The sequence below is a fragment of the Microcebus murinus genome, chromosome 7 (genome assembly GCF_040939455.1).
Source record: "Microcebus murinus isolate Inina chromosome 7, M.murinus_Inina_mat1.0, whole genome shotgun sequence".
NCBI lineage: Eukaryota > Metazoa > Chordata > Mammalia > Primates > Cheirogaleidae > Microcebus > Microcebus murinus.
The window spans coordinates 78,189,081-78,203,218 of record NC_134110.1 but is presented as its reverse complement, the minus strand read 5'-3'; the positions used below and the strand labels follow the sequence as shown (position 1 = coordinate 78,203,218).

The 14,138-nt window shown below is 36.1% G+C and overlaps 1 protein-coding gene across 1 annotated transcript in view; it reads right to left on the bottom strand.

Annotated features, from left to right (window-relative positions):
• The window catches only part of ZNF704 (zinc finger protein 704), a 224,017-nt gene that overhangs the window by 173,500 nt on the left and 36,379 nt on the right, over positions 1-14,138 (bottom strand). The window contains exon 2 of the mRNA XM_012739991.3: positions 5,220-5,461. Within this exon, the coding sequence (XP_012595445.2) occupies positions 5,220-5,461 (242 nt within the window). The remainder of the gene's footprint in view (positions 1-5,219; positions 5,462-14,138) is intronic.

Here is a 14,138-nt window from a genome sequence, read left to right as displayed (position 1 = left end):
GTCTACCTATGGAATGAAATGCTATTTGGCAAATGCAGTACTGATACATGCTACAAACCCTGAAAACATGCTCTCTTTGTATTCCTGTCCTTATACTCTTAAAGCCTATTTTCCTCAGCTCTCCATAGGGTTCAATGAAGCTAGTATTTTTTTCCTCTGGAAATACTTCAAAAGTACTTAAGCCGGGCGTGGTGGCTCACGCCTGTAATCCTAGGACTTTGGGAGGCCGAGGTGGGCAGATTGCTCAAGGTCAGGAGTTCAAAACCAGCCTGAGCGAGACCCTGTCTCTACCAAAAATAGAAATAAATTAATTGACCAACTAAAAATATATATACAAAAAATTAGCCGGGCATGGTGGCGCATGCCTGTAGTCCCAGCTACTCGGGAGGCTGAGGCAGGAGGATCGCTTGAGCCCAGGAGATTGAGGTTGCTGTGAGCCAGGCTGACGCCACGGCACTCACTCTAGCCTGGGCAACAAAGTGAGACTCTGTCTCAAAAAAAAAAAAAAAAAAGTACTTAAAACTACATATTTATAATTAGTAACTGTTTATTCTTAATTCACAGTCTCTTTTGGAGGGGGCTGTGTTTTACCTTTTATAAACAGGCATTACTAAATTAACGTGATGAAATATTCAGAGAGAGAGAGAGAGAGAGAGAGAGAGATTAGTCTTTGACTATTGTCCTCGCTGCTAGCATTGACATTTTTAGTATTAATACTTGTTACCCACAACCCAAATTACTGCTCCCCAATGATCCTAAAACTTAGGAAAATGTTTCCTTTCTGCTAATGATAGATCTTTATTTCCAAAGATAAACATTATTCACTCATGTGCTCTTTCATACGCTCTTGCTCTTTCTGTTTAGTTTTTCCTACTGAAGAATGCTCAGTAATTGAGAAATATTTTGAGTACCTCAACTCTATAATGTACTCACCCCAAATCACCCTCCAAAATAAGAACAGTGTTTCTACATGAAATCAATCAAGCAATATCCCCTGGATAAATAGACTCTCTGACATTAAGACTTTTCCCTAGCAACCCTAGGCAACTCAGGAGAGAGAGTTTCTGTTCTTTCCTCTCATGACTCAAAAAAAAAGAAAAAAAAATTAATCTTGGGATTCTGGAACCAACAATCTGTTGCCGCAGGAAGTCTGCAGCCCTCTTAGAAAATGAAGATTCCAGGTGGTCTACACTGATAGCCTGGGGCTGTCAATGGGCAGAAAAATGGGCCCCTCCCTCAAGCCTGCACAGCATATGGTACTTTTAACCTGTAAAGAACAATACTGGGGGGGGGGGGGGGGGAGGAAGGCAGCCATGACAATGTGCCCCACAGACTCCCCAAAAGTAGGCAGCTGACTGACCGAGGGCCCAGCTGCTAGGCTCTGAAACTGCTGCATTTGTGCCAGGGCCACAGTTCCCACAGGCTGCTTCTAGCCAATGACAGAGGACAGCGGGGAAACAAAGGCAGCACTCCTGATGGCCTTGCAAGGCCAGCGAGGACAATTCCACCCAACTTCTCCTCCCTTTCCCTCTCCAGGGGCTCAGTCTAGCACCCCAGTCTGACTTGCATCTCCCTCCTGCCCTGGCCTCTCCCGCCCTGTTTCTCACATGGGTTTCTCCTAACAAACACTTGCATGTTTAATCCTATCGTGGCATTTGGTTCTCACATGACCCCAGCCTAATCAGACATCTGGACTAAAGACTTAAATTTATATTTTCCTGAAACTAGCAACTTTCAAATGGGTTCTCAGAAAACAGGCAAATAAGCAGGGATTTTGTATCGTAGATCTCAGAGTTCCCACTTGTCTGTTCCATTCATCCTTATCTTGAAAAAGATACTAGTGAGAGAAAATTAGGCTTTTAAATAGATGTGTCAGATTAATAACTTTCCTAATACTAAAAGATTCTCCTTACAAATTACAAATTCATCCAGTCCTAACGAGAAAGGAGCAAGTTAGGAACTGTTATTTGAAATTAGCTCCTTGTGTATCTGTCTTCCTGATTTTGCTATAAGCTCCTGGAGGGATGGTAGGCACTCTGTCTCATTTCTTTTCTTTCTTTTTTTTTTTTTTTTTACTGAATACTGAATTCATAGCAGGTACTCAATAAATTTCTGTTGAATGCAGGCAAGAGATGAAATAAGTGATGCTAATTTCTATACCACAGTGACGTATGAAGATTAAGGTGGGGGAGAGGTTCCCAGACCTCTCTAGGGACATGAAAAAACAAATATTTTTAATAAAATATACCTGTTGTTTTCATTACACAAACCATAGAAAATAAACTTCACATTTCATTTTGCAAACTACAAAAAAGTAAAGATCAACAAAAATCTTAGCTATAGTGGGAATAAGCAAAAGATAAAGTGATAAACATTACAGGGAACTGATTTTAAACCTGTCGAAGAACTCTGCACTCAATTGGCCTAAAATAGTTATCCTGCTTCCCTAGGAATTAGCCAAAACATAATGTCTGCATATAGGAAAATAAGTTGCAATAATCATGTGAATAGATATACATATACAGGTTATATATATATATATCTATATACACACACATTTAATATATATATAATATATATTTTATAAGATATACAGTTGTCCTTTGGTATCCATGGGGAATTGGTTCCAGGAGGCCCCATGGACACCAAAATCCATAGATGCTCAAATCTCTTATGTAAAGTGGCATAGTATTTGCATATAACCTACACACATCCTTCGGTACGCTTTATTTTTTTTTTTTAGAGACAGAGTCTCACTCTTGCTCAGGCTGGCCTTGAACTCCTGGCCTCCAGCAACCCTCGCAAATCAGTCTCCTAAAGTGCCAGGATTACAGGCTTCAGCCATTGCACCCAACCCTTTGGTATACTTTAAATCAGCTCTAGATTACTTACAATACCCAATATAATGTAAATGCTATATAAATAGTTGTTATACTATATTGTTTAGGGAATAATCACAAGACAAGAAAAGTCTCTACATATTCAATACAATTTTTCTTCCAAATATTTTCAATTGTGGTTGTTTGAATCCATGAGAGCAGAACGCATGGATATGGAGAGATGACTGTACATAGACTTCCTTATACCAATAAATTTCACTATACTGTAGATTTACTCAAACCTCATTATTTATACACTGCCAATAGATATAATTAATTGTATTACTCCTTAATAAACAAAAGGAAAATCCTGTATCTCCCTACCATATCAGGTAAAGGAGTTTCTTTAAAACAAAATATTTATCTATTTAGATGATGATAGAAAATTGACATTTATTAAATAACTTGATAATAGTAAATAGAAATAGAACAAAAAGTTTGAGAGTTGATCATAATACTTTGCAATTTCTGATTCTTTCATCATTTTTCTAAAAAGCTATTTATTTCACCAATTATTGGCATACTGTATTTATGATGACTAAATTCCTACTATAGCAATGAAAACAAGTGTATTAGTTGACACCCCAACCACTAAAGCTTTAAGTAGTATTTCCCATAATAAATTAATACATCTAAATTATACCTTCTCATTGGGGAATTTTGCTGTACATTAATGAATCTAAAACCTAATTAATTTCCCCACACTGTTTAAGAACCTCACAATATCACTGGCTTGACTCATATACTTTTAAGTACATTTAGTGAATTTGAAAAGGCAGGAAATATTCCACATACCAGAGTCAGAAAAAGCAGAAAACAGTTTTCTTCCTCCCCTTTCCATTATTTTCCCCAGGAATATTGCAAGTCGGGTGAAATTAAAGAATAAAGGTATATCTAAAACAATCGAAGCAATTTGAAATGATTAATTCCAGTTTTAACATATACAATGGTCTAAGGAGAATTTTATGTAGAGTAAGTCCTATAGAATTTTAAGTTGGCACTAAACTGACACTGGAAGTTTAATTTTTGCCCTATAGGCTTAGGAAGAAAATAAAAGCATAGCTCTTCACATTTCAAATTGTTAACATGCCATTTTTTCCTATGAGTCAACCAAATAACAGATATGGACTAGGGTGCCTACCAGGTTGAGGGTGTTAGAAAACATTTCACAATAAGCCATGGTAGAAGGAATTACTCCTAAACAATTTAATCTGTACTTAATATGAAAAAAATAGAAAAGCAAATAATTCCAAGTAAATAGAAGTAAATAAATATATAAAACTTTCCAGTTAAAGGTTAAAGAAAACAAAGAGGCCTATAATTTTAGGAAGTCTGACAAATGTGATAGCAGGATTCAATAATACCTAATTTTCTAGAGAAGATACTTTTGATTTAATATAGAAAGAAATAAAACTCTAATTACAAAAAGTGAACAGGTGGAAAAGGCACATTTATTCCTTTACCAAAAATACTGTTTTCCTTGTTAGAAGTCAGAAACCACTTGAACAAATGCAGGCATTCTCAGACAATTGCTTATAAAGTTTCATTATAAATGATTTTTTGGCAACATATATTAAAAACAAGCAATCTTCCATGCTAAAGCATCTCCTTTCTTTCCTTGATCTTACAAATATGTATTGAGTCCTGAGAACATAATTAAGAAAAGGACTAGGGACGCAACATACGGAACGGACTAAAATCCCTGCCAAGGTAAGGCTTACTTTCTAGGTGAGACGTTAAACACAAAAGTAAGTAACAAGTTTAACGTATTTATTCTACTACTGTTCCACTGTCATTGTGGTCATTGGCAGAATGACCAAACTTTTTTATATATTATAGGCTTTGCAGGCCACCTATGGTCTGTGTTATCAGTTCTTCCTTTCTTTTAACCCTTGAAAAATGTAAAACCATTCCTATCTCACAGGCCACATAAAACAGGCCAGGAACCAAACGTGGCCTGCAGCCATAGTTTGCCAACCTCTGACCAAAAGACCTGAGTATACTTGCTTTTAAGTGGCCATGCTCAGTCCTACATTTCATGTTTCATTCCATTTTTTTGTTGTTGTTGCATTTATTCTTTTGTTCTTTATTATTCATTTACCAAAATCTAATCAAACATTCTTTTCTAGAGCTGCAATAGTTCCAACTACAGCAGCCTCAAAGTCAGTTCTGAAGAGTAGGGCCACCTGCTCTATTTCACACAAGCAACAGAAAAAAATTCTTGGCAGAAAACCTTTCATAAGTCTATATGGTGAAGAGAGTCTATATACTGGCAGAGATTATGCATGCTCCCCACCAACTTCCTGGGGCAGAAACATAAGAGATCTAACGTCCCCTTACCTTGCTGGAGGAACATCAATATTGGAAGAAACAACTTTTCGCTTTTGTTCAAGGAGACAGACAGAGCGAGTGTTTTCTTTTTCATGGTCAAGGACTCGGTTGGCTTTTTTGGTGTCTGCTGTTTTCACATCTTCCTCCATAGCCAAGGAGAACAAATGTTGTTGAGACATTTTTCTACTTGAGTCACGTTTTAAGTCCTCTGATTGAAACGTGAAGGTCATTTCCCGCTTAATGCTCCCCACCTGTGGAATGAAACACAGACATTCTTACTCACGCAAAACATCAGCTTTGCACGACCATTGCAGATGGCTGTGAAGAGAGACTACTGACACCATCCTCTGTGTTCATCTGGAAGATTTTATAGTTTGAGTGGGAAAAAATGCAACACAGAAATAAAATAACTAATGTTACAGAGTAATAAACAATTGCTGCATCTGTCATAATGCAAACATGAAGCATCAGAGACACAAGAAATGCCTTTCAGGTGTACAAAAACTCTAAAGATTTTAAAGCACAAGAGCTCTAAATTTTTTAAAACTTTAAAACATCATTGTTGGCCGGGCGCGGTGGCTCAAGCCTGTAATCCTAGCACTCTGGGAGGCCGAGGCGGGCGGATTGCTCGAGGTCAGGAGTTCGAAACCAGCCTGAGCAAGAGCGAGACCCCGTCTCTACTATAAATAGAAAGAAATTAATTGGCCAACTAATATATATATATAAAATTAGCCGGGCGTGGTGGCGCATGCCTGTAGTCCCAGCTACTCGGGAGGCTGAGGCAGAAGGATCGCTTGAGCCCAGGAGTTTGAGGTTGCTGTGAGCTAGGCTGACGCCACGGCACTCACTCTAGCCTGTGCAACAAAGCGAGACTCTGTCTCAAAAAAAAAAAAAAAAAAAAAAAACATCATTGTTTTCTCTTCCACAACTAAGAAAACTTAAACAGATTGTTAAATACTTCAGGCTGATTATCACGTTTAATAGAAGAGAGCTAATGTATAAAATCAAACTCTATCTTTGACTATTAATACTGATCTTAACCACACTCTGTCATTTATGAAGAATTGTTTTTTTTATCCTTTATCTACAGCAGTTAAGATCCTAATAAAATCCCTTCTAAAGCCCTGTGATAAAGAAGTCAGACTAATTTTTCTCCTCATTTTTAACTAAATGCAATGATGATTGAGGTGTAAGACAAGTATCAAAATAAACCTCAGTGAATTGAATCCTGTTAGTTCATACTTCGTGATAATTGGGAAAAGGAGACTAAAGAAAGGGTTTTGTAAGGTAATTGGTATTGTAGATGAGGATTGGAGTAAATCAGTTAAAGTTCTCAGCATACAAAGATGAGTCAGACTATCTAGTAAACTGGAGCCTCACCTATCAGCGGGGTGTATTTCAAAACAATGCACAGCTATAAGACATTTCACAGGTTCCTAAGACAACCCATCCCCTCGAGTGGAGTCCACTTGTGGAGTCAGTAAATCTTCACTCACCCATTTAAACAGAAAATATGCTTGTTTCTTTTTAATTTTAGGTAGGAGAAAAAGCACAAAGCTTTGATCAAATAGATCTAGATGTACAGAATCTAAAGCCATAAGAAGAGTTCATTTTCAGAATAAAATGAGAGTATGTTTGTTTAATAATCACAGAGACTGGTAAAGAAAGGTTATAATGACCAGAAATTCTCAGACTAAAGGAAAACTTTAGTTACATGTGCGCTGTAGTCACAGGCCTGTACACATACGAAAATTTCCAGAGCCCAGGGATGACTTGAGCTGTGGAATCCACTTGGCTGTCCTCATCTCTCCTACAAACACACAGAACGCTCAACGAAGCTCCATTCTCTCCTGGGCCTGTCCTGCCAGGGAGAAGGGAAGATCATCTTCCCATGGTTTTCCTGTCAGACTTATACCCAGCTCCACAGGAGAATGGTCAACCACTCTTGGTCTGCTTGGAACTCATAAAAAAAGTCCCCATTATCTCTTAGAATGTATTAATGAAATAAAATAAATCCAAGAAAAACTAGTGTCTGCTTTTAAGTATTAACTGTTTTAAATGACATCTGCACACAATGAGAAAGGAATAAGAAAATATTTCAAACTTCCAAAAATTTAATGAATATTTGATAAAAATGTAGTTTAGAAAATGGACAAATGTAGCTACAAATATTTGAAATATCCATCACTAATTAATATTCTATACAACTCTTTATGTTTGGAGGTAGGGTGAGAAGGAAGTGTTTCTCACTTCCCTACCAGCTCATTCTCAATCTGCATTATAAGAGGAAAACTATAAACACCAGGCATAAAAAAAGAAAACAAAGGCTGATTTTGACAATTATAAATAGCTTCTCCCTAAGTGTCATGTATTACATTAATTAAATATTTAAGTAGTAACAGCATTAAGTTGAAGCAATAATTGACATCCATGGCCCCCTTGGGGACAAGTGGACAGGTGAAATGAATTCCATCCAAAGTTTAAAGGAGGGAAACAACATCACAGGAAGTCTAGCTTTCAGCTTCAAAAATGTACAAAAAAAAAAAATCCGAAGCAAATTAATATAAATAGAATAAATTTCCTTTAGAAATGATGTTATAATTGCATGTCATGCTCTTTGCCAAGGTTTCATAATAAAATAAATTATAGTAATATTCAACAATGCAAGCTATAAATCTTCTATAATACCTTCTAAACTAAAAATTAATCTCTTAATAGTAACTAGAGAATTTCAGCAACGTAATGGATTTCAAAGTCAATTTAGCTAAGACTCCTTGTTTAAAAGTAGAATTAAAGTGATCAGAAAGGACCAAAAATAATTGTAGACATGAGTAAGAGATATTAGACACTTTGAGTCCTGGGTTCTGCTGTTTGTAATGCTGGTGGAAGGGGTATCAGGTAGATGTAGATATTTATTATACCACTATGCTTTAAAGCTTGCATTTACACATTACACGATCTTTTTAATGTTCTTATATTCATATTAAATGTTATATTTAAAAGACAAAAACAAAAAAGCAAAAAAGGAGAGTTCACAGGAAAGAAGATAGTAGAAAGAATACATGAAGTCAAATCTTCAGAAGGTGGGCTCAGAATGGCCCAGAAAACCAGGGTGGGGGGCTGGAGGGAATGCCAGATGAGAGAATGTTTTAAGATGGGAGGCAGAAGAGCATGTCTGAACACTGAAGTAGGAAGGGAGGGATGAGCAAGGGCTTGCAGCAGCAGAAGGGAAAAGGACTAACACCCAGCTACCACAAGAGCACAGATTGGAACACCTATTAGATTAGCAGAAGAAAGAAGAGAAAGGAATATATGATCCCATTTATAGGAGATTTCCAGAAAAGGCAAATCTACAGAGACAGAAAGCAGATAAGTGATTCTCTAGGGCTGGGAGTAGAAGCAGAAACTGACTGCTCATGTTCATGAGAAAACTTTTTGGGGTGATGTAAAATGTCCTAAACTACAGTGTAGTGATATCTGCAGGAGGTATAAGTTCATGAAAAGTCATTGAATTGTATTCTTAGAATGAGATAAATGGTACGGTATATAAATTATACCTCAATAGAACTGTTAAAAAGAAAAAAAAAAGAAAGAACCAAACCAGCATTAACTCGTATAGAGGGTGTATTTCTAAGAAGCCCTAGACCAAAAATTTAGAAATTGTGGTGCAAAGAGAGAGCCACAAAATCTATAGGTCTTTTTATTTTTATTTTTTTAAACACAGGTGATATGGCAACCCAAGCTGCTGCAAGCAAGTGAGTGGCTGTGCCTTATACCCTGGAAAGATAGGGCTACAATCTTGAACAGTCCCCATTCAAGCCAGGACCCCAGGTTTCCTCACCCTGGAAGAGGAGCATTTTTCTAATTCATCCACCTAGACAAGACCTTTTTGTACTTCATCTGCCCAAAGAGGGCACTTTTACTTATTTTTTTTTCCCAGTTTGCACAAAACCCTGGTGACAAAACTGTTCCTTGTCTTTTGCAAGGTCTAGTCTAAATTAACTTCTTTCTTTGAAGCTGGTATCAATTATGTGACTCACAAATATGAATTTATATTCTTATTATTAATGGAAAAGTTGAGGCAATCTGAGAAGTCACTCTATGCTGCAGCTCATAGCAGGGAGGAGGTTCAATGATAGAAGACAGCTAGAAAGAACAAAAACAATCTGATTGGATGGGGTGAAATCAGCAGCATCAAAGTTGGTAAAGTACAAAAGAAAGAAGAAAGGGCATGCACAGCACTAAGTAACAAGTAAATTTGCTCACCTCTTGGTGTAAATGAGGATCTGCCAAAGAAAGAAAGAGCTTCTCGAAGCTATGGGATTCTTTGTAAACAGCAAGAAGAGAACACAACATAGGTAAGAAAATGACAACTTCCTCCAAGAGAGATACCTGAGTGTTGAGGTAGAGCTGATATTGAAAAGTGTGCTACTGCTTGCCTTCCTGGCACCTGAGGTCACTGCCACAACTCCTGATTCACTACCACCATCAGCTTTGAACAGATAAATAATCTAGGGGAAAAAAAAGCCTAGGAATTATCCTCTGTAACCTTAGGAACTCATCCAGGAAAAGTGAAAGATTTAGGAATTTTTAGTAGGGTGTTTTTGTTTGTTTGTTTTTTGCTGTTTTTTCTTTTAGCACTTGAAGATTTAGAAGGCAAAGGAAGACACTACAAGCTAATAATTGGCTACATAAATCATCAAAGATAATGATTTGATTCTCTACACCAGAATAATGGACTCTTGGCAAAAGACAATATGAATCTTGTGAGATCAAGAAGAATTTTCCTGTCAGGAAATTTGCTGACCGGAAAATAAGGTTTCAATATAAAATTTGAGGAGGAAGGAGGAAAACATCTAAAACAGGAAAACTACCAAACTAGAAACCCTGTATGACAAATAATGAAGAAAATAGCAAGACTGTTGACTAATAATTTTCCAGGAGAAAATACAAGGCAGAGATTTGGGAACAATATTAGTCTGGATTTTTTTTTTTTAGGTGTCTCCTGCATAAAGAAGAATTAATCCAACTGTATTCCCACACCGGTGAGACTGAGAGCAGAAGGCAGTCTGTATTTGATTTCGGTTGTCACCTTTCCAGATGGAGACTGACAAATCGCAACAAGCACTTGGACACCTGGATGACAAAGGATCTTAGTGAAAAGAACTGGAAATGTATTGGCTAGAAAAAAGAAGGCTTATGGCCCACACCACATAGCTGCTCCTAAATATGTATACGGCTCAATGAATGAAGAGGAATTTGAGTTCTGCGTTCCTCTAGAACCAGATCAATGGTACCTACTTCTGCTTCCAGCCAACTCCCTTCTGACCTTCTGGTTTACTCTCTCGTCCTTTTTTTCCTCTTCTCACTCCTCTACCACATTGTGAATGAGACATTTTGTATCTATAACAAATATTTACTACTTTATGTTTAACTGTATTTTCACGAAATTATAAATTATTAAGCAGTAGGAATCCCAGAGACTGCTCAGTCTCACTGAAACATTTTATTTTTCAGTGTTTTTATAGAGTTTAAATGTACTTTTCATTTTTAAAATGCTTATTTATTACAAAGTATGTGCTTGTTAAAATTTCAATAAAAACATATATATGGGAAAGCTTTCTATTCCTTCCCATTCTCCTCCCAGACCTGCCCAGCCAGGCCTACACTGCAGTGGTAACCATTTACCACTGCAAAACTTCAAATTACATACAATGCATTAAATACCTTCCTGTGCATATATATGGTTTTGGAATATGTAAAAATGAATGTGATTAGCCTACATATACTATTCTGCAAGCTATTTTTTTCACTTCACAATATATCATGAGCATCTTTTCATATGAGTAAAGCTACTATACTTCTTTATTTTGAACAGTATAACATTTCATAAGACAATATATTTTAACCAACTTCTTGATAGAAGATACTTTTAAAGGTATTTTTCAATTTTTCATTGTTAAAAATAATAAGCATCCTTGTGTACACATGCATATACTTTTATGTGCTTGTGCAACCATTTTTGTACAAAAAAATCCCTGGAGGGTGGAATAGCTGAATCAAACCACCTAAATTTTCTTTCATAGGTGAACTAACTATAGAACACTCATATAATGGACATACCATGAAGTCACTAAATAGAAGGTCATCAGACTATATCCATGATCTATTAAGGGCAGCACATTAGCTAACTAGCATGATCTAGTTAAAGATGCATATAAGTTACAGCCTGATGAGTTAGGCAGGATTTCACAGAATGTAAGAAACAAAATAGTATGCCAAAAAGCTAAACCCCTCAGGAAACAGAAGACTGGTTGGGCCAAGAGGGCTCTTCCATTTCTTTTCATATATAGTTAAATATCCACATATAGAAACATGCACAATTTTGAGTGGTGAGATTATGAGAGATTTTTACTTTTTTTAAAAAAAGGTTTTCAAACAGGAAAATTAAAATAATGAGATAATTTTTTGTTTATGAGATTCACAAAAATTATGAAGAATAATGCTCTGCTTAACATATGAGGTAATTGGCACTCTCAAGTACTACTGGAGAGAGTGTACATATTTTAGAAGGCAGACATGAAAAAAATGTAGCAAAATCTAATTGTGCACCCTTTTGTTATAGGAATTCTACAACTAAGGAAAAAAATAGAAAAGCACACAAGGATATTTATCACAGAAATGCTGATAGTATTGGAAAACAAAAATTACCTAAGTATCCATACAATAAAGTCTGGATTAAAAATGTACAAATAAAATGTGTGGTTAAAACAATAGCATATTTTTATATTTATTGACATGAAAAGACATTTAATAAATTTAAAAAAGGAGATCACAAAGAGTATTATATATTATATGATCTCAGAGAGGAGGGATGTGAATATATAAAGAGAGAAAAAATACTGAAAGGCCATTCTAAAATGTTAACAATGGTTTTCTTTAAGGGCAGATTTGATAAGCAAATTTTGCTTTCTATCTTATTTGTATTAATAATTTTTATGATATCCACGTGTGGTTTGGTATTTTAAAACCCATGAAATTATCCTATTATGAAAAAGTACATATAATTTTTTAAGTTCAGTTTCTCAAGGATCTGACATTAATATACCTAGTATTTTTTCTTCTACTAGCATTCAGTTATACATACATGTATATGTTAAAGGAAAAAATGAATTACTTAAAATAATACATCCACTGGCACTATTACTTCCTTAATTATCAGCACTTGTCAGTCATATTGTACTATTAATACAATAACTACCATTGAATTCCTTCTTCCTACTCAACATAGAAGCCCTTCATATAGCATATCACAGACACACACATTATCCAGCGTAATTTCTTACAAGGGAACAAAGCTTCCATGCTCAATTATATGAGAATACTACCAATTACTGAGTTAACTGACAAATAAAACTCAGAATTTTTATTCCAATGAACAGCTTTTGTTTTCCTAGAAGAAGATAAACAGTGTATGTATAAATATGATATACTTGGGGAAAATGCAATTTTTATTTTTTTTTAACAAGAAGCTAACAGTATCTATTTAAGTCTTGAATTTCTCTAAATGGTGTCCTTTGTAAATTGGATGCAACTTCCTAAGACAGGGACTGGGGCTCATCAGACTCTCTCAATACAAAAACATCTGGTTTCCACAGGAAGATGATAACAGCACATCAGAAAGGCTTGCTTCTGACTTCAGCCCACTTACTTGATTGATCCTTCCTTCTGTCTACACTCAAGTGCACTCCAGGCCACCTTAATCCTATGAGTTTACAGTAATAAAATGCCAAAAACCATGTCAACACTTAGCTCTTGGAAACTGTCCTCAGTTACTCATCTCAACCCAATCAGATTTGAGGAGTTGGCTCTGGAGATTAACTGGATTTCCAGGAATAATCTGCAGAAAGACAGTCCATTTGCCTTCTGGGGCTTTCTGGATAGTAAGAAGTATTACAGACACTCTGAAAAAGGGCGTGAAATTCAGGTCACAGCAAAACAATGGGAGGCTAGCAAGTCGTTCATTAGGCCAAGCAACTCTTTAAGGCCCTTCCATTCACCAGGAAACCACAAAGTCACACTTTATGGCAAACTTTATGAGAGAATTTTTCCTATTTCAGATTATGTTTCCCCACATTAGGATTTATTTCAATAACTTGCTTTCATGACACATAATAATACATATTACGTATTTGGTGGCTGATGACACATCAACCACTGTGTGGAGCACAGAATCAGACCGACAGATTTAAAAATATGTTACAAAAGAAGCAGCAAAGTTTATATTAAAAATAGAAACCCTTGATTCTCTCAATTTAAAATATTACTGCTAACAGCCATGCTCAAAGAAAGACGGGAATCTTGGAGCAAATTGATAAAAACTACATCCCAAAATAGTCAACAGAACTCTACTCCTTACTTCAGATCAAATTCTTCAAATTTCATGGTAGGTACATAGAAAAATAAGTTGAATGACAAATCCATGCAGTCCTAATGAATAGCTGTAATAGAACCACTTTAAAAACAATTGTTTCCAATTACTGGCCACTTGATTACATCATTTCTTTAGCCCTCTGAAACCAAGCATGTTTGTCAACTGCTTTTTCCTAAAGCAGGAATGTACATTATTTTTCCATACCAAGACAGAGTAGCTGGCTGATGAACATCAGACTGGTTTGGTGGTGGTGGTGATGGGACAAGTAAAATTCAGCATGACAGAGTTGAAACCCTGGATTAGGTTTTGGCATCATACATTCAAAGCACACAACTACACTATCTCAGCAATCAGTGTTGTTAATGCTGGCTTTACTACAGCAAGTTTTAACTTTAATATCTTGACAATTTAATATTCAACAAAGCATGACTTGGCTTGCTTAATGGAAAATTAGTCAGCAGCACATTTAGGATAGAGAGTTATTGCAAAAATCT